The following is a 21,576-nucleotide window of genomic DNA, read 5'->3' as shown; positions in this document are numbered from 1 at the left end:
GTTCTTTAGGCTCTAGCTGGCAGTGGTGGTCTGGATAGGCTGCCTGGGATGGGATATGTGCCAGGCCACCTGGCACCAAGCTCACCCGTCCACCACAGCCTCCACGGAGGTGATGCAGTGTTAGCCAGTTCCATCTTTCAAACATGACTGCTTCCTTAGGGATTTGTTAGGGGTATCCTCATATTTAATTTTCCTTCTAAAGCCATGCTAGCCAGGCCCTTTCTTGGGTATGCATTTTTTACCAGTTAAAAGATTTAGCCAAACTGAAGGCACTTTAAAGAATCTTTTTGCCATTTTCAGTCACTGGCAGCCACTCAGGCTGTGAGAGCAACAGTGGCTCTGCCAAGGTCCTGTTTCACACAAAGAAGTGATAAAATGCCAGCTCTGCTCACACTGCACCAGGACTTAGTAGGGGTTGCAGGCTAGTTGTGCTACAGTAATATAAGTAATCAAAATTTACATTTTATAAATTTTGTTATATTTATTAGATATTCCAAAAGAGTACTTGGAATGTGCAGATGGCATTAGTGATTCAGCTAGTCTTGGTATGTAGAGTAGTATCAGTATTGCTCTGCATCCCTGCCTTCTGCTTTCCTTAACTGTTTTTTCTTGTTTTCTTTCACCCCACCTCTCCTCTTTTAATTTAAAAAGCCACTTGCACCAACAACTTCTGTTTCCTGATATTTTTGCCTGGATTTGTCTCCCCCTCTTTTTTTGTTAACTCACCCAGAACACTCAAAGTCTTGGCAGCCAAAAATTTCTATGTGGTCTTTTACTGAATGACCCTCATCTCTCTCTCTGCCTCCACTCTGTGTGAATTTAGTTATGTTGTCTGCTTTTAACTCCCCATCAACATGACAGAAGTCATGGAAGCAAGGATGCGGTGACCTAATGGATTTGCTTTACATGACTGGAAGAAATAGTTTAGGGTTCTACAGCACAACTGTAGAAGTTCCATTGCTAAGTGTGTGTCTGTGAGAAACTATAGTGATAACTGTGCTTATGGGCTACATGTCTTGAGACTAATTTGCTTATGGCACAAGGCAGAAATCCTGCAGAGCCATAAGATGATGTGTCTGAAATAGTTTGGTCTGAAAGTGCAGAAAACAACTGCTCTGGTTGGTTCAAAGGTCCTACTTCTAAACCTGTGAAATCTGCATGAGAACCAGGATATGTTAATGTGCACTTTGTGCTCTCTGCTCTGGTGTTTCTTTTTTCCTTGTAAAGCAGTCCCGATTTGTGGGGCTTGGTGTAGGGTAATGCTGTTTATAATTAAGTCAGAATTGGCTTTTAGAGTCTGATGAATGGAAGTTCACAGTATAAGACTGCAGCTTTTTGTGAGAGAGACATCTGTGCTATAACAAGAGCAGGAGACCCAATTTAGACAACTGCTAGAAGGAGAGTTCAAGAAAAGGAAAGATTTTTTTCCCTAGCTTAGATTAAATATTTGTACAAATAAAGTTTTCTTTTCAGCTGCTCATCAGAATTGCTGCTGCACCACCGACTCAGCTTTGGATTTTGTTCCAATTGCCCAACAAGGCTGAGCACGAAGAGTATTAGGGAAGAGCAGCTTAAACAAAACATGTTTGTTTCACAGCAGAACTAGAGGCTTTGGGACAGAGAGAAAAAAACTGGGGAGAGGGAAGAGGCAGTGAACAGAGAAATATGAATGAATGAAGGATGAGAGTAGAAACTGACTGTTGCAGCCAATACATGGGAAGCAAAAAAACACATGGAGGAGTGGAATTCTGTGTTTTGCAAGTGAGTAACGATAGAGGATCTGGCTTTGAATACAATAGCAGTGACTTCTCCCAACTGGATCAGTTCTTCTCCCACTACCAAACTTGCTTCCCACACACACACCCACGCTCCAACTTCCGCTGATACTTTTTTTACCAGTGCATTTTAAATGCAACGTGGTTAAAAGGCTACCCCGAGGTTTTTTATTAATCTTGCAAGGTGACACTGGCTGGTAGTGAAAATACAAGTGTCATCTAAGGCTACTGCTGCAGAGAGCAAGTGTCTTTGACCCAAGAGGTTTGTTTCTTGTTTCAGTTAAAGCTCCAATCCTTTGAGGAAACTTCTCACAAATCTGGTTTATAAAGCAACTCTCTTAAGAACACAGGAGCTCAAGTCACGGGGATTAAAGCCCAGATGGACACCATTTCTGACTGAGATGGCTCAGAAGAGGATTAAGGAGCAGCCTAAGTAGAGAGCTCCTGGTGAAGATCAGCAGGATGCTGAATGTGCCATTCTAGGTTACTCCTCAGCATTCATAGCAGAGGAGGCTTCTTGGAGCAGATGCAAGGCTAGTGTGTTGAGGTGTCTGGCTGATTAGAAATTCATTTGAAGTGGTAGTTTTAGAGAGAATGTAGTATCTTTAAGAAGTGTGGATTCAGTGGTAAATCACTACTTTTCTTGATGAAGCTTGTGACTTTAATATGTAGGTCTTAATGTAAAGGTATCCTTAGTCCAGAATATAAATTTACTATGGAAATATTGCTTATTTTTTGTCCTGTAAAGTCTTGTACCTCTGGCATTTCAGCTTTGCTCCTTTCCATATCTTTAAGGACAAAAATGAAACTCTGATTTTTGAAGTTATTCAGCTTTGGGGTAAAGTGGATATGAAAAAATTAAATTTTTATAATGAACTGAAGATGTTAGTTCCCATCAGTAGATTCTGCTGTGTAATATGGCACAGGTGTTGACATAATGTAGGTACAAAGAAATTGCTTTATCAGACTAATGAGGTCTGATATCCTGTTTCGAGCGAACATCTTGGAATGGGTCTATGAGCCAGGGACTTGCTTTTGCTTTTTTCTTTTAAAAATCCATCCAAGATCCTGTTCACTTGCTGTTTTCGGTGGAGGCACAACTGCCACTTAAACTGTCAGTGAAGATTTTCTTCTAATCTCATATGGAGACCCTCCTGATTTATGTGGAGGCATCACTGCAGACCTGAAACACCTCCCACCTCTCCTCGGCTGTGTCATCATTGTCTTAAAAGGATCTTCCTTTTGATCCCCTGGAGCATCTCTGCTTTCAAGAGCAGACTTTTAATTCAAGAGCAAACTTTTCCTTAGCTTCAAATTGTCAGATCTGAGGAGTGGCGTGAAAATTATTTTTTAGGCTACTGAAAAGGCAGACTTTCAGACCAGGCTAATCCCTACTTGGAGGAGGAGAGGAAAATTAACAGCTTCACTGGGAAAACTAAACAGTTGCCAAAGAAACTTACTAGATCCTATACAAGAAGGATGGGGAACAGCTAGAAGCAGTAATGCATAGCTCAAACATGTTGAGCACTGTAATGCCTTTTAAATGGCATGTAGATATTTTCACAGGTAATATTTCAAAACTTTTACTTAAATTTTAATAGGTGGTAAAGATTAGAATTTATACTGATATAAATTATCATAAAGTTTGGGCATATAAACGGCAATTTGTCCTAACTTTTTTTATGCTGTCATAAATATATATGATGCAAAGGTAAATTATTAGTTTGATTTCTTAGTCTCATGAGGACTTAGACTCTGAGTTTTACGTTCTAGGGACCAGGGGTCATGCACTTTCAGTTGCTTGTTGCATGTGGAAGTGTACTGAAATGAGAAGCTGCAGAGATGTGTTTTTATGCCTACTGCTTTCCTTATGTCCTTGCTTCCTTGTTTTCTTCCTTTGACAAGTGGTACATTTTTCCTTAAGAGACTAGATGAAGTGAAGAATGGTACTTCAGTAGCCAAAAGACTGAAAAGTTTACTTTTTTCACTTCTTGGTGTAAATTTGGAACTTTTCCAGTATAATTTTAACTCCTGAGTCATAACATCGGGATGAAACAAATCACAGTAATATACTTGTGCTCTGTGCTAGTTACTGAGACACACTGTTTTATGGAATATTATTTCTTACCAGAAAGGAAATAAAGCATATACTATGTGAATTTTTAGAAGCGATACAACTGTGTGTATTTCAATGTTTTTGTTTTGTTGTGGTGGTTTGTTTTTTGGGGTTTTTTTTGGTTTTTTTTTTTAACTGGAATATGACTTGTTCCTTAAAAGTCTCATCGTTTCTTGCCACTTCTTCATCCTTCATTTGACTAGAATAAAATTATGATGACTAAAACTCCTCCATTCAGATTTCTTTTGCTTCTTGTAATGTGTTTTTTCCTGTACCTTTCTAATTTTCTACCAAAGGCCAAATTAATTGCAACTTTCATATAATATGAAGTTACTGTTGCGAGTGGTTCCTCGGGAATGGTTTTTTAGGAAAACTGTCAAAATATTGTGGAGCAGCTTTGGGTGTGTAGGTTCTTCTGCTTAACTTTGCTAAGGAGACAAACTCCCAGAGAGGATATTTTAATGTACAGCCTGTGTGTATTGAGGGGGAAAAAAAAAGTAAGCAAAGTGTGTGGAAAAGTTATATATGTGCTTGGGTTACATGGAAAGATTCTATTCCAAATCTGCTCTTCTTTAATTTGTCCTGTCTCTGCTTATAGCCCAGTCTGAGAATAGGTGACTTGAAGGTTTATTCTCAAAGCCTGGGACTTTCAGTGCAGTGTGACTTCTTACAGTTATGTTCTGTATTTTCACGTTTTTGAGGTTTTACATGCAAATTTTTTTTGTTATGAGAAAAAAAAAACAGGCAATATGTGAGTTTGTTTCAAAAATTTCGAACACATTTCTACCTTCTGGAGTACAGATCTTGAGTAGTATATGTTCTGATAAAATTACTACAGATTTTAGTGGCTTTACAGACTTCTTTTGATTTGTTAATTCATTTTGAAATTGAAATCTGTCTCTTTTCCCTCTTGATAGGTACTGGATAGTTTGTTAGCTCAGTATGGAACAGTGGAGAACTGTGAGCAAGGTATGGCTCTGCTCTCAAATTGCTTTTAAATTTGTAGTGGGAAGTGAGTGCACATTGAACTTAACCTTTTTTTCATTGCATTTTCCTCTCTAGTGAACACTGACACGGAGACTGCAGTTGTAAATGTAACATACGGCAATAAGGATCAGGCTAGACAGTAAGTAACTTATTTACTTGTTATTATTATCTAACTTGAATTATGGAGTTCATGTTGTGATTTTATATGCAACTTGGCTCCTGATTAACTGATCGACAAAACGATCATGTAAGTAGTATCTTTTAAAAAAGTCTCTTTTTCTTCCCCTTGCCAAATCTTGTGTACTTTACCTTAATATGCTGGGTTTCATTGTCAACTTTTCCTGTATGAATTAATACTTCTGAAAACTTGGAAATTTGGGTAGAATTATTTGACTGGAAAGGGCAGAAAGTTACTAATTTGCCAATGAAAGAAGACAGAATTACTGCTTAATGATTTCTAGCCATGTTTTACAAAGCTTTAATGCTCTTTTACTGGTTTTTTGTGTCTCTTTTGATTGGCAGTTACACTCCTGCTGGCTTCAGTTATTTTGCCATGATTTTCTCAAGATCTTTTTTTATTAGAAAATTTAATGCTGCTTCAAAACACACAAAAGATCATAATCTGAGTATCTAAAATAATTAATTTGGGCTTTTTGAACCTTTTGAAAAACACTTTGAACATTAGGACACATGTTTTATGTTTGCTTATATTTTCAGTACTTGATAACTTTTAATCTAGAGAGCAACATTTTAATATGTAATGCTTTACTTAGTGGTTGTGTATATCCTTCTCCTTTGAATGTTCGTATTTATATATTATAATGTAAGCTTAATTTTTATTTTTTCCACCACAGGTTTAAAAAGGAGTTGTTTTTAGCATTTCTTAATGCTTAAAGATGAACATATCTCCCCCCCTACCCCACCCCTGTCTAGCTGTAGCAGGTGAAACAAATTCAAATCCAGGAAAGAGCCTACAACGATCTTTTTATTTTAACTTTGAAATTTCTGCCACCTTGTGGCTAACTAAAATCACTGGTTAAGATGCAGAGTTATGCTTATGGTATGCATTAATTCCAAATTACAAATGAAATAATATTTGTACATATAATTAAGTAATTATGACTTCTGTGTAATTTGAATGCACATATGCATTTAATCTTTGAAAGTGTTAGGTTACTTGTTAGAGTATTCTAAACAAATATGGGAAACTTGTGTCAGTGGTGTCTCTTGTGTACACTGGAGCTGAAAGAAAAAAATGTTTTTCTTGAATTCATTATTTAACTTTTCTCAACCTGAATGATTCAACAAATTCTTTTTCAGATTCCTGTGGTTTTAATTCTGTTGCACAGTAATTAAGAAAAATGTTGCATTTTTAGTGCTTCCGAAACTTATGGAAAACATTTAAAAAATAATGCTACATGGGCCAGTTCCCCCTTTGAAAATGTAAGAAGGAAGTACCAGAAATACCATGGAAGGAATCATGCTATGTATTTCTGAGCTGTTTCATAGAATCATAGAATCATAGAATAGGCTGGGTTGGAAGGGACCTCAGAGATCATCGAGTCCAACCCTTGATCAACTACTGCCACAGTCACTAGACCATGGCACTGAGTGCCATATCGAGTCGCTTTTTAAATGTCTCCAGGGACGAAGAGTCCACCACCTCCCCAGGCAGCCCGTTCCAATGTCTGATCACCCTTTCTGTGAAAAAATTCTTTCTAATAGCCAATCTGAACTTCCCCCGGCACAATTTAAGACCATGCCCTCTTGTCTTTTTGAGAGTTGCCTGGGAAAAGAGACCAACCCCCGCCTGGCTCCATCCTCCTTTCAGGTAGTTGTAGAGAGCAATGAGGTCTCCCCTGAGCCTCCTCTTCCTCAGGCTGAACAGCCCCAGCTCCCTCAGCCTCTCCTCATAGGATCTGTGTTCGAGTCCCTTCACCAGCTTGGTTGCCCTCCTTTGGACCTGTTCAAGGACCTCAATATCCTTCTTGAACTGAGGGGCCCAAAACTGAACACAGTACTCAAGGTGTGGCCTTACCAGGGCTGAGTATAGGGGCAGAATCACCTCCTTGGACCTGCTGGTGACGCTGTTTCTGATACATGCCAGGATGCCATTGGCCTTCTTGGCCACCTGGGCACACTGCTGGCTCATGTTCAGCTTCCTGTCAATCCAGACTCCCAGGTCCCTTTCTGCCTGGCTGCTCTCCAACCAAACTCTGAGTTTGTTAGCTCAGATTGGCAGGATTCAGGACAGAATCTTGTAGTCACTTAGAAACTTCTAAGAGAAGTACTGGCTGAATAGAGATTTTTCTAGAGAAAAAGCTGAGTAACTGGAATGAAGAATCACTACAGGACCTGTATGAGTATGGCTTTTCTGTAGTTTCATTTAAATGGTTTTCCCAGATGTGACTCCAGATTTGCTTCTTGGGCCTGGCTGTGGTGGACAGCAGTGGCTGTGGAGAGGGAGTGGTATTTGAGTGGTGATAGCTGATAAAAGGCAGTGTTGGTCAGCCTGTGCTGTACAAGGAGTGACAAGAACTGACTTTATCAGAAGCTGTTCAGAGTTGCTGAGAAGCAGCAGCTGATAACAAGCTTTGCATTTTGAAATATAGCTGCTGAGGGTAAAGGATGCTCTTAGACATCACTTTCAGAACAAATGCTGTGACTTTAATTTTTTTGTGCTACCACATAATGGGTCTTTTTTGCAACAGGCACAGTAAGGCTGGCTGACAAAACATGTAGAGTTAGTTACTTTACTGCTGGATAGGCTGTGTGGCATTGCTGTGCCAGTGGGAGTGTGTACTGGCAATGCTGTGTGGTGCAGGTGCTGTAATGCAATCTGGAGATGTTTTTGATAAGCATTTCTGAACAAGTGTGGTATGCATTGCTTGGAGGATGTTACTTCTGAACAAAACTTTTGGTTCCACCCAGCTGGGAAGCAGAGTCTTCTCCCATGTTGCAAGTCTAATTGTGACAGAGGTTTGGTTTCTCTAGGTTGGTACTGCAATTGTGGCATATTCAGTACATAGATGCATCCAAAATCAACCTGGAAACTGAAATTTGTGAAGACTGTGGTAGTCCTTTTAAGAAGCAAGTCTTGGACAGGACACACAGTGCCCAAAAATCTGAGCCATTCACAGTTACTGACTCCCAGCTGGGATGGAGGTCTGTTGGTTTTGATCTGTGACAGTGATGCCCCTCTTCACTAGCTGTACAGGCATGAGGCTGACTTGGGAGCAAACCCAAGATGCTATTCCTTGTCTTGATGTGGCCAGAGGAGGGGAGACAGCAACAGATCAGGCTGCTTGTGAGAAGCCCAGAAGGTTTGCAGAGAGGTGTATACAGCAAGCACTAAGTTGTGCACAAGCCTGGGAAATCCACTGTCTGCTCTCCAAGGCTGAGTAGTGATAAGTCTGGGACTTCAGGGCATCTGTGTGACCCTGTCCCTCCTCTCCTGCAGGTGCTTGAGAGGAGGAGGAAAAGGAAGAGGGAGCTGTCTCAACTCAGAAACTGCCCCTGCCACCATCCTTTCCAAAAACTGGAGAGGGGCTTACAAAGCACACTGCTGTGGCACACCTAATTCCTGAATGCCACAGTGGGTTATGGAATACTCAGAAGAGAGGAATTGAGAGGGCAAGTGGTAGAGCCTGGAACCTGCAGTTCAGTGTGAACAACCCAACCAGCTCCATGTAGGTCCTGAGGCAGCTTGGGACCTTCTTTTGCCCTCTTCTGCCAATACTGATTCCTGATTGCAACCATCAGGACATGCTGACCATGTCCCTCTAATGTGATGCCATCTGAACTGTTGCTGTTGCCACCAAAAGTTGCACCACCTTCTCTTCAACTCCCCAGAATTGTTCCAGTATGTGGGCATTTAGTGCATGCTAGGGGATTAAGCTCTACCCAGGATTTTTGGAAGGGAAGTTTTATGCAAAGCTGGCCTCACATATTATGGAGTTGGGTGTATATAGTTTTCAGATAGGGCTTGGTGTTTATTTTTTAGCTCAGGGATGAGGTGCTTGTGTTGGTTGTGTCTCATAACCAATGGTGTATTTTAACTACAGCCTGCAATGTAAAGGGCTCAGGATTTGTGTTTTTTTCAGATCTAAGTAGGTATATTACTTTGAGTGTTGAGACACTAGTGACCATCTTTTAATCTGTAAACTTGCAAAAAGAAACTTTTAAGCCCTTTCAATGAAGCACAAAGCTGCATATGTGCACAAAATGTGTATTATTGAATGAATAAGAGTTGATGTAACTAATACTTTTACATGCCATCCTGGGTCAGGGCTAATGTTGCCATAGGAACGATAATACTGAAAATTCAGAGGTCTATTATTATAAGCTTAGATTTATCTTTTGCTTGGCTTTTCTTTTTAGAAATACTACTGGAAGTTATTTTTTGTTTAATGCAAAAAAAAAAAGCCATCATTATGACAAAGAAAAATTACCATGTATACCTGTCTTCTCAGTATGCAAATATACCTGGTCAGGGAGGAAAAAGGAAAGGTGTAGGTATAAGATGTATGTGGGAGTGAAATATGTTCTCCATTTAGTGCTTAGTGTCATCATGCTATCAATGGATGAATGATTTTCAGCACAAGACTAGGTGCTTTTACTGTAGTCATTTATCAAGGTTATTTAACCTCCACTAGCATCAGAAGCTAGAAGGCTGGGCAAACATCCTTTCACAAAGAGCTCATGAGAGGACAGTGGTGAAATGCCATTTTGATAAGAAAAAATCAGGTGACTAATATAAAAAAAATATTTGTTTAAATGTTTCATTTTTATGTAGGGATTGTCTTCTGAGGTGTAACATGAATTCAAGCTAAGCTGCTATGCATCTTAGAGCATAGTCACTGCAGTTGTTTAATGAATTTATAAGAAAATTCTGAACTATACTGAGATTCCTGTATACCAGCTCTTACTGGTATGTGAAACAAACATTTTCCATTTCCACTAAGTATTAAAGACTTGTGGGCTCAGGGCACTTATTAATGAGGGAGTTTACTTTTTTACTCCATCTTTGCCTTCATTATATTACTCTAGGTGGGTTTAACCCTTGAGTAAAAGATGTTTTGTGGGTTGTTTCAGTAGGTACCAATAGTGCCTCCTGGCAGAGGTTACCTGCACAAACTTTATCAAATTGTGGGTCATGGAAGGAGACCCCCAGCCCTGTTTGGGAAGACAGAGGTCTTAGTGGAAAGACAGATATGGCTTTACTGTGGTTTGGACTTGGGTTTTCAAAGGTGATCAGTCAATAGCTTACAGAAGGAGCTGAGTTTAACATGTATGTGGTGGATTGCAATAGTGATGATAGCCTTGACTCTGAAATACATTGCCCCTGGTACTGTGAAGAACCAGTCACTTGCTTTCCCAGGAAGTGAGGATGTCTGCCCTGACAGCTACTGCAAGGAATACTCCTAAGCTACTCAGTTATAAACAACCATTTAGCAATTTATACGTTGTTCTTAGTGGAAGAGTTCCAACCTTCTTTCCAGGAAAAGTAGGGTGTGTGTGTATATATATATATATATATATATATCTATACATACATGCTCGTAGCTGCCATATAAAACTTGTTGTGAAAACATGATAGGTATGTAGCTTGGCTGCAAACAAAAAGCCTGATCTTTTCCTCCCTTGCTATTTCTTAGGAAGAGTACAAAGTCTCATGTCCTGATTTAATGTTTTTGTATTGGTGCTGGGTGCTGGTTTAAGTTGTTTTAAAGCCAGAGGAGATGGAAGCTTTTGGGTAAAGATGTAATGTCTAAACTTGTCAAATGAATGTGTGGAAGGGAATGAGCTAGGATGGATGTCAGTCCAGAGCCTACCAGCACATTCATGAAATGGTTGGTGCTCATCTCTCCAGTATCTTGAGTTTTCATTCCAAGAGAAACAGGGCTTGTAACACTGTACTGTTTGGTGCTGTTTCCCCTCCTGGTTGCAATTCAGTTTTTTAGATAATTTCAGTAAAACTCAACCCAGAAATAGGGATTTCGGTTATTTGCAGCCACCAAGAGTTTCGTATGTTCAGGTGGCATAAAAAGAAAGAGATCTAGACCCCTCTCCTAGATAGGATGTCCATGGAGTAAGACTACAGGTAAATACCCTTTGAGCACTGGAAATCTATGCAGAAGCAAAAACTTGAGAGACAAATCCATAGTAATGCAAGTTCTACTAGTCCTGCTTCCTGTGTAATAAAATGCTCATAGAGCAAAAGCTAAGAAATGTCAGCTTTGAAACAGACTCAGCAAATTTTAATCTAGCTGTTTCGCTTGGTTTTTTGTTTGTGGTGGGTTTTTGGGTTTGTTTGTTTATTTTGGTTTTTTTTTTTGTTTTTTTTTTTGTTTTTTGTTTTGTTTTTTTGTTTTTTTGTTTTTTTTTTTGTTTTTTTGTTTTTTTGTGTTTGTTTTTTTTTTTGCCATATGCTTTAAGAGACTCTTCTCATAGAGGAGCAATTATGCTCCTGCCTGGTTCCCAAGGGACCACTGTCTCATTTGGTGAACAGAAGTATTTAATGAGCAGTGATCAGTTATTCAATATTTTGCTTTCCTTGTTGTTCAGTGGCATTGCCTTGGGTCTTATTTATTACCAGCCTTTATTAAACACTGCTCCAGAGCTATGAATTACTTGTTTTCTCATAAGCTCTTTACTGCCTGGCCAGAATATTTTGAGGATGTTGGTTCAGCCCCTGGGACATGAGGGGTGTGTTATCCTCAGTACCCACATCCCACCACTTATCTGCAAAGATGCTGCTTGATTTCAACAGCTGCTTGAGACCCAGACTGTCAAATGGGACACAAAGGAGATGAACTGTACTTTTCACTGGCTATACTCAAATTTAGTTGGTTGGCTAGCATCATCCTTTATCTCAGCAGCAGAGGCAGGAGTTAAAGTATTCCTGAGGGTAGCATTTGGTGAACTAGCAGCAACCACCTGCAAATGTGCATGAACAGAGGCTGGATTAAGTCTTATTTTCAGAGACTTTGCTTCAGAGCATATGGTTATTAGAGCATTTTATAATTTATCTTTAAACAAAATCACTTAGTACATTTTGATTCAAGATTAAGGTTGGCATTTATAAACTACCACAAACCAATGCATGGTTTAGTGATATCCATATATCTTACTGCTGATAATCTGAATAATTCTGTAGCTAATATTGAAGTCTTCCTTGGGGGAAAGCATTAAGTTTATACCCTTAGCTTACCACAGTGTTGCATGTTGCTTAGTTATTTATACTGCTTTCTTGATCTTGAATTGTAGTGACTCTGTTCTGTTTGTGAGCAGAAAATTTTCAACCCTCCAGGAATCTGTCAGTTTTAAGTTTAAAATTGTGCTTGCAGTTGTGTGAATAGGGGACAACCAGTATGTGAGGTGGACTGTCAGACTTTGCCCCACCTTGGTTCAAAAGAGGGGCTAGACAGACGGAGAACTGAGCATCCAGGTGCTTATGCAGTGTTGATGGATCATGGTGTGAGTGCATTGTGTGCATCTCAGCAATATCTCTCTGCAATATTTAACAGGGGGGCTCTCCTTTGCCTAAAAGCCCCAGAGAACTTGAAACATTTAAATGCCTTATGAAGAGCTGAAATGCATTGGCTTTAATTTCATGGTTAACTTTTAAACCTACTTACAACATGGCTTGTTGTGGTCTTCTAAGTGATGCCATTGCCTGGCTTTGAACACTTTTGTTCTGAATGAAAATGAGCAAGGAGCTGTCTTTCGTATCTTTTTTTTTTTTTTTTTCCTGTCGTAGCTACATCAGTTATTGCAAAAACTCCAGCCAAAGAGCTGTGCTGGCAAAAACCCTAATGAAGGTGCTGTGGTAGCAGCTAAAAAGTTTTCCCTCTGGTGCAGTTTTAATTCTATTTGGGAAACTGATTTAAATTAAATCAGGCAAAAGAATGCTTTTGAGTCTATAAGCTCTGTCTCCTGTGAGGTTTTGCTGATAGGGTTGCACGAGCAAAACCTTTAAAGTGCACAGAAGCCCAGAGCAAGCAAGAGCTAACTTGTAGTCCATAATATGGTGAATTAAAAAAAAACAAAAAAGGAAAATGTTGTGTGATCAAAATCTTGACTAAAGTATTTTGAACGTAACTTTTCATCTTGGAAACGGCTTTTAGCTTTGTCATGCAATTTAAAAAGAGAAGTCTAGCTCTGAATGACTTGTCCTTTCATGAGACCTTGCATGTGACTTTTTTCTCTTCTCTCCTCCCCTTTGCAAATAAACAGAGCAATAGAAAAACTGAACGGGTTTCAGCTTGAAAATTATTCCTTGAAAGTCGCATACATCCCTGATGAAATGGCAGCCCAGCAACCCCCTCAGCAACATCCCCAGGGAAGACGTGGATTTGGACAGAGGGGTCCACCAAGACAAGGGTCACCCGGTGCAACCACAAGGCAGAAACCACAGTCGGACGTTCCTCTACGGATGCTGGTTCCCACACAGTTTGTAGGAGCCATTATTGGGAAAGAAGGAGCGACAATCAGAAACATTACTAAGCAGACACAGTCCAAGTAAGTTATTTGACAAACCTGGGATCATAAGCTTTAATGTTGTGTCCTTGTCTCCCATGTAAAAAACAATGTAACTTGTAAAACTGAAGATAATAGTGAAAATGAAGTCTTTTGCAAGGTTTGTTTATGGATTCTGTCCTCTCTTGTTCAGATGATATTTGACTTGTTTCTCCCATTTAAAAAAAACTCATTAGGCAGTGCTAGTAGGATGTTACTTGATGGTGGAGAGCTTGCTTATGATGTGTGCTAAAAAGGTTCTGGCACAAAAAAAAGGTTCTGGCACTAAAAGTGAAGCTGAAAGAGCTGTATTATATTGGGCCATGGGACATACAGATAGGGGGAGACATTCCAAGTCTTTAAGTGTTTATTCTCACTTCAGTTTAATTTAGAGCATTCTTGGGATTTATGTTTTCAATTCAAGAAGTGGGTAAGGAAAAAAAAAATCACATTTCTATTGTTACTCAGTATTCTTTACACCTCGTGCCCATGTGTCTCTGGTGAATAAGTTTGGTGCTACCAGGTTGCATACTTCACCGAAACACAGGTTCAGGTAATGCAGGGACTCAAAAGGAAAGCTTCTGTAAGTGACCTAAGAAGCTTAGAGCACTGGGGTCTAGAGGCAAGGAAGGAGATTGTTTTCAGGACATGTTAAATCCCTACCCACGAGGAATGGCTCAGTGCAGATGTATTGGTGGGTGGAGATTGTATTCAAAGTATTCTTCCAGGACACCCCTAGGAGCTGAGAGATGCTGCCTTCAGCAGAGCACTGGCACAAGCCTTCAGCTGTAGAATCATAGAATCGACTGGGTTGGAAGGGACCTCAGAGACCAAGTCCAACCCTTGATCCACTACCACTGTGGTTACCAGACCATGGCACTGAGTGCCACATCCAGTCTCTTTTTAAAAACCTCCAGGGATGGAGAATCCACTACTTCCCTGGGCAGCCCATTCCAATGCCTGATCACCCTCTCGGTAAAGAAATTCTTTCTAATGTCCAACCTAAACCTCCCCCGGCACAACTTAAGACCGTGTCCTCCTGTCTTGCTTGCACTCTTGTAGGTGCAGCTGGCATGAGCTGTGGCTGAGAGGTGAGGGAGGGTGGGTAGCTTGGGTTTTGGGAGCAGTTAATGGGGATAAGGGATGTTCTCAGTAATTACCCCACCCACAAACAAACAGGCTTCTCCTCCTCCCTCAAACCCAGGATTAGCATGATGCTCCCTACAACCTCTCATTAGCATGCTGTAATCAGGAGTCTGTTTGCTGTGCTTAACAACACAGATCTGAGTTTTGTGGTGTCCTGATGACCCTTGGTAACTGTTTGCCTATGGGCAACCAATTTTTCAGTTAATATCTAAAATGTCTTATTCTCAGACTATAAAAATTCTGGAAGACTAGCATAAGGAAAGGTTTTATAGCATAAAAGAAGCTGGATAGTGCAGAAATAATCATAGGTTGCTAATCTTACAGATACACTACTTCAAGAATAAAAAAAAAATCTTCCAGTTGTGCCAAAAATTTCCATGAGCTTCTTATAAAATGTTGCATCATGAAACAAAAATGAATTTTCAATATCAGAAAGAACAGGGGAAAAAAAAGGTTTATTAAAAAGCAGCATGGTAAGCTGTAAAGTTTGGAAATGGCTATGATTTGGGGAAAGGGAAGCAAAATGCAGAGGTGGAAAGAATATGTAACCACCTGCAGTTATTAGCAGAGGACAAAAAAAAGCATCCAAAGCATTGCCCTGATGCAGGTCATAAATACTTTGTCAGATTCCTAGACCTACAAAAAAAAACCATGGTGTAGACTAAGGCTAGTAGTTTTAGGGTGAGAGCTAGAAAAAAGGTAAAGTCAGGACAAATTTTAGGCTTAAGCATAGAAAAGTCATCTTGAGGACAAATGCAAGCAGTGTGATGCTACTGGCTAGCAGAAAAATGCTAGGAAACTCTGCTGCTGAGGTCATGAAAAAAGTCAGAACAAAGCCTGACTACTGTACCTACAGAGTCATCATTAAGGGAGCATCTAGGCTAGTGATAAGAGTATTGGGAAAGCTTGATGAAATGTTATCAGTGATATACCACAGATTGTCTAACAACTCCCTGAATGTCTTAATGGGAGTTTAATTTGGAAAGGAGATTCTAGTGCCCACAAAGATGGGGCTTAGCTGGTATAATCAGGATAGGAGAGACTCAAAAAACCACAGAAAATTAATATTTAGGAGATTATTAAGTAGTTGTATACTTAGCAAAATTAAGCCACTTAAATGTAGCCAGTATTAGCTCTAAATAGATTAGTTTTTTGAGGGTTGGAAACATGCAAGGCTTACCATACGGCACATGGTTACAGTTGCTGTTTTTCTTTTTTTCAAGGATTGATATTCATCGTAAAGAGAATGCAGGTGCTGCTGAGAAACCAATTACCATCCACTCAACTCCTGAAGGCTGCTCAACGGCTTGTAAAATTATTATGGAAATCATGCAAAAGGAAGCTCAAGATACTAAATTGTGAGTTAAAGGCACTTCATTGTGGAGGCCTTAAATTCTGAATTCTTGTTGTTATTATTCTGAATTCTTCATTTAAATATATAGTCTTTAAAAACTGCTAACAAGTGAATATTTATTGCCATTATCCACATTTAAGAAGGTAAAGGAACTAAATTTTTTCCTTTCAGGATGGTCTGCTTTCCTAATTAGCTCCACCTCACATCTGTATTTTCAGCCATTGTCTGTCTGTGATTTTTGAAGTGGTATGGAGAAAGTACTGAAGTTTTTTGAGCAACTACTAGCTTTTAATCATAATGAGCATAACAAGTTGTGAGCTCAAACTAAAAGCTTTTAAGGTGTATTTCTCCCTTCCCAACAGCTTTTGCTGCTTCAATCTGACTTTTGTTTCATGAGTATGTTGCAATTAAGATTATAGATTATAATACTGAAATGTGTGTTGCATTGGACTCGTCCTCTGTCCAGTATAAGAGAATGGGACTTGTAGACATCTCTATGAAAATATTTGCATTAAAAAATTGCATTTTGGCCTCAAAATCTCACTGAGTGTAACCTCCATTACAGTACAGAAGAAATTCCCTTGAAGATATTGGCGCATAACAACTTTGTGGGCCGACTTATTGGCAAAGAAGGAAGAAACCTGAAGAAAATTGAACAGGACACAGATACTAAAATCACGATATCTCCGTAAGTTTTGGGTGCCCTAATCTTCTGGTGAGATAGCAGCAGTGCTGCTGTGGTACATCAAGGTACAGAGTTCTTACAAGCATATTAGGGGTGTTTTGAAGGCTGAGATAACAGGTTTTTAGAGGCCTTTCAATAATGTGTATTAAACTGTTACTTAAGCTCAGTTAAATTGAATGTAAACATTGAGTCTTCATTGTAAACTCATAAAGTGCAGACCTTTAAATAACATAGGCAGTGTGGAGCCTATGTTAGACTATATTTTAAGTGTTGTTTATTTTAACATATTATACCATATGTAATGATGAGTGTTTTTAAGTCTAAGCCTGGATCAGTTCTGAGATATGTGTAAAAATGAGTGAAACTTAGTGATATTTTAGTATCTGGTATATATTAGGTTTTTGGACAAGAAGAAAGAAAATAAACAAATACTGAAGAGGGTATTTTAAGCAGCAGGTCTATCTTTCTTGTCTGCATGAAGCCAAACCTGGGATGCACTGACTAGTCTGCTTCAAAGTAATACCTTTTGGTCTGTGAGTTTGTGAAGGTAACTGAGACCTGTTCAAGTTTAGCTGAGATTAAACAGGAGTTTTTACTTTCATGGGAAATCTGCAAATTACTGATTAGATCAACATCTCTGTAGAAGCTTGGCTGTTTATAGTAGTTTTACCCTAGAGCAATATCTTCAGAGAACCTCCTGTTCTGAATAATGAATACTTTGGCATAAACTTCCAAGCATTTGAGGGCATCTTGGATTTAGTCTTTGGCCAGAAAGGGTGAGAATAAGCGTTGGCTGTAGCAAAGGAAGAAAGTTTGGAAGACGAAGAGATCTGAATACATGCAGGAGACACAAAAGTGTACCACAGAAAATAGCTCAATTGAAGCCAAGGAAACTAAGAGTGAATGAAGTTCCTCAAAAAGAGGAAATTCAAAACTGGATGAAATAACCTGAAACCTTCCTGAAGGTATTTAGGCATCTATTGAATAAGTCTGAGAAAAAGAAGTGAATCAATTGGAGAGGAAGCACCTGAATAAGTCTGTTTCAAAAATGCTTTTTAAGGCCAGCACGCTCTCTTAAATGTGTTGGCACAACCATTTTGTTTGCAAACAGTAAACAGGCTGCTAATGTGACTTCTTCAGGGGAAAAAACATACAGGGTAAATGGGATAATGGTCTTCATTCTGTGAAACAAACTTGTCTTTACTCATGATGACACAAATAACACATTGTCTGTTAACACTTGCAGAGTATTTTATAATTTAGAAAGTTAATGGTTTATTACAAAATCTTGTCCTCCAAATCATACTAGTCATGCTATGCCTGAAACAGCCCCATGAAGCTGCCTGTTTTGATCTCTACGTAAAAGAGGGCATGTCTGCCCAGTTATTCTGCTTTGTCTAATTAGTCCTTCTGATATTTTTATTTAGGCTTTTCAGTAAGCTTACCCATAAAGTTTAAGTAAGGCAGTTGATTTGGGAAAGTGCTTGCTTTCTTCTTTGGGGTGTTTTCCACCACTTTCCTTCCTGAGGCAGTAACTCAGTGCTTGTGCACCTGGAAATTTAAGGATTGCTTTGTTGGATGCATTTTGTGCTTGCTGCTACTAAACTGAGATGCACAGATTGCTACACTACCCATGCTGCAAAAAAGCAAATCTTGCATCCCTCTTCCTCTTATTGCTACGATGGGCTTCCTCACTCCTCCTGCATCCTGATCTGATGGTTTTCTGTCCTTACCCCTCCAACTTGTCTTTTCTCAGTACATGGATATGCCATGGCTTCCCAATTGGTTTCTTCCATTTTACCATGCATTTTACCATGCATTTGTTACCTACCAAAGTACTAGTTTAACACTGTAACCCTTTAATTTTCCCTGAGGAGTCACTGGTGTTTCACAGCACCTGTTGACTTGTGCACAGCTTTTGGCTCTCTTGTTATGAGCATTTGGAGGCTCTCCTGCAGTTTCACTGAGAGCTGTGAAACTTTTCCCCCTCCTTCTTCCTTAAGGAATCCACTAGTGTTCTCAAGGCTGAAGCCCTCTCTCTATTCATGGGGCTGGGGAGCAAGGCTGAGAAGTACTGCACTGCTCTGCACAGCTTGATGGTTTCTTCCTTCTGTTGCATCTGAAGCACATTTCAACCAGCTAATGCCAAACCTCTCTGTGGTGGTTTTTGTTGTGTTTTCTGTGTGGACAGAGTTTCTCTGGGATTCTCTGAGAACTGTGTGTGAGCCCTGTTGCAGACTGCTACTCCGCTCTTTGGAGGGCAAACTCTATATGCTCATTGCACTCAAATGATAAATCTTATTGCCCTCTGCTGTTTGCTAACGAGCTGTGCTTCTGTTTCATCTGCAGATTGCAGGATTTGACACTCTATAATCCGGAAAGGACCATTACAGTTAAAGGCAGTATTGAAACTTGTGCTAAGGCTGAGGAAGAAATTATGAAGAAAATCAGGGAGTCCTATGAAAATGACATTGCTGCTATGAATGTGAGTTGTCTTGGTGCATGGGCCCTTTGTGGAACTAGAAACATGGAGAGACTTGGGTATGATGGGCCTCTGGAGGTCACCAAGCCCAGCAGAAGGGTTGCTTAGAATAGACCCTCTTCAAAGATAAATGAGGTTGTGTAGGCACTTGTCCCCTTTTGAACATCTCTATGGGTAGAGAGTCCACATTCTCTCTGCCCAGCCTGTTCTATCTCACTGCTCTCATGGTGAAAGTGACTTTCCTAACAGCTCATTAGAATTACCCTGTTGCAACCTCCCCTGTTACTGCTTATATTAATTTGTGGAGCTTGGGCAAATTTTTATTATTACTTATACATGTATGTCCTTTCAAGGAAGGCTTTTCCTGGTTTGTTTTGAGTAGGGTAACAGAAATTAATTTAGAGGAAATGAATTTCTCTTATTGTTGCAAAAAGCTAAAGGAATATGTGTTCATATTTTATTGTTGTTTATGTGCTTTGGTTTCTGTATCTTTCTTAAAGTAGTGATTTTCAGTCTCTGTGTTACAAGTGTAACAACATATGGAAGAAGGGTCTTACCTGCTTTCAATTATTTGAGAAATCTTAATAAAGATTTTTCTTGATTTAGATAATAGGCATTTATTTTATTCAAAGATTACTGGTGATTATATAACAAAAGCAACACACCTCATTAGTTTGCCAAAAAGTTACTAATGAACGTTGAGAAGTGATGGAGAGTTTTGATAAGGTTTGAATAGAATTTTGTGTGTGTATGCAAATCACAAGGTCTAGATTAAGACTGGAAATATTATTTCAGTTTACAGTAGTCTGATTTCCTAGAAATGGCTGTTCTTCATGGTTTCTCGACTGGCCACAGAGAATAGTCTTCCTGCTTTATTGTGCCCTCCTGTGCTATAAGCAGATTGCAGGACACAAACTACACAGAAGGACACGATATGTTTTATTAAGGTACCTTTTTGCTTCATGTGGTGAGCAGGAACATGGGGTGAGCTTGAAGCTGCTCTAATATTTAGCAAAGGTATAGTAAGCAGAAAACCATCTCTGTTACAGAGATTTCAATTTGTAGTGATTATTAGGGTAGTTTTTTAGTTTGGGGTTTTTTTTTATGTCTTATGATTGGTTTATCTTGATGGCCTGAGATGGTATCTGTATCTAGTTGAGGTATTTGTAAAGCACAGTCATGTTACTTGGCAATAATCTGGAAAAGTGAAAAAGTGTGTCGTGGACAACAAATGTCCTTACACATGATGCTGCCTCTCTTCTTAGGTGTGGTCAAGGAAGAGATATGCAACTTTATAGTTGATGCTTTCCCAGCAAAAACTGGGGGGCATCTTCATCTTTTGCAAGGCGTGGGAGAGAAAGCATATGAGAGAGACAATGGGGTTCTAGTGCAGCACAGACCCCCTCTGTATGAAAACTCAGGACTTGTGCATGGGCTTCCTCTGTTTCTACAGCCTGTCTTTCTAGTGTAAAACCACTAATTATTGCTCTGATTGTTCACACGGAAAGTTGTACTGCTGCCTGAATTTCTTGCCATGAAGTTTGTCATATTTTTCAATGATTAAATTGTACCAATGATTCTCAGCTGCCTCTCCTACATGTTTCCTACATGCCTACATGTTTTTAATGTTATTCATCTGTGCATGTGTCTGGGAAATAGGTTGGAAGCAGAGTCCTTTGGGTAATGGAGATGAAATTTTTTTAAATAGCATACTGACATCTTCTGAAAAGGTTAATAGCCTATGCCAGCTAGGATTTTGATTAAAGTTAATAACCAGGATTGTAAATCTTTAATAACTCTTCTGTCATTGCAGCTTCAAGCACATTTAATTCCTGGATTAAATCTGAATGCCTTGGGTCTATTCCCACCTTCTTCTTCAGGAATACCACCTCCTGCAGTGAGTGTTGCCTCTGCTGCTGCTGCTGCTTCATATCCACCATTTGGGGTAAGGAAAGTCTCTGATTTTGAGTCATCAGTGGTTGTTGATACTAATTTGTACAATGCTGCTATTCAAAGCTGCTTTGCTAGTTTTGTTGGGTTTTTTTATGAATTATCTCAATGATCTGGGAATGATGTTTTAGTAGCTGTGTTCTGACAGTTTTCTCAGTGTTTTTTGTCTTCCTGCTTGCACACTGAAAGTATTTCCTGCTGCTCTTGTGGGAAACAGACATTCATTGGTCCTTTAGTGAAATGCTCTGTGAAACCAGAAAAAGGGTATTTCTTGGAAACTGTTAGATCCTGTTTTATAGAGAGCTTGAATTATTGCAGAAAGTAATGTCGTATAAAATGGGATTTAAAAATTGATGGAATTTGTAAATAATACTATTCTGCAGTTGTATTCCTGCAATATGGAAGGAAAATTATCTCCTGTCACAAAGCAGGGATCTAAAGTTGAAGATCTGTTTGAATGTAGTTATTCCATAAATGTACAAGCTCTGTTAAAATGCAGTATTGCTAAATATATAGGATTTAAATGATGAAGCTTAATCTTCAGAAAGCTGTCATTACTTG

General features: G+C 39.3%; 1 protein-coding gene across 2 annotated transcripts in view; it reads left to right on the top strand.

Annotated features, from left to right (window-relative positions):
• IGF2BP3 (insulin like growth factor 2 mRNA binding protein 3) overlaps positions 1 to 21,576 on the top strand; it is a 118,654-nt gene that overhangs the window by 69,499 nt on the left and 27,579 nt on the right. The window contains exons 4-10 of one of the 2 annotated variants that reach the window (XM_030444784.1): positions 4,809 to 4,860; positions 4,954 to 5,017; positions 13,117 to 13,401; positions 15,768 to 15,902; positions 16,464 to 16,586; positions 18,933 to 19,068; positions 20,879 to 21,010. In XM_030444784.1, the coding sequence (XP_030300644.1) occupies positions 4,809 to 4,860; positions 4,954 to 5,017; positions 13,117 to 13,401; positions 15,768 to 15,902; positions 16,464 to 16,586; positions 18,933 to 19,068; positions 20,879 to 21,010 (927 nt within the window). The remainder of the gene's footprint in view (positions 1 to 4,808; positions 4,861 to 4,953; positions 5,018 to 13,116; positions 13,402 to 15,767; positions 15,903 to 16,463; positions 16,587 to 18,932; positions 19,069 to 20,878; positions 21,011 to 21,576) is intronic. The other variant, XM_008494205.2, reaches the window with a different exon arrangement.

Source organism: Calypte anna, chromosome 2, assembly GCF_003957555.1.
Source record: "Calypte anna isolate BGI_N300 chromosome 2, bCalAnn1_v1.p, whole genome shotgun sequence".
Taxonomy (NCBI): domain Eukaryota; kingdom Metazoa; phylum Chordata; class Aves; order Apodiformes; family Trochilidae; genus Calypte; species Calypte anna.
This window is presented reverse-complemented; position numbering and strand designations above follow the sequence as displayed.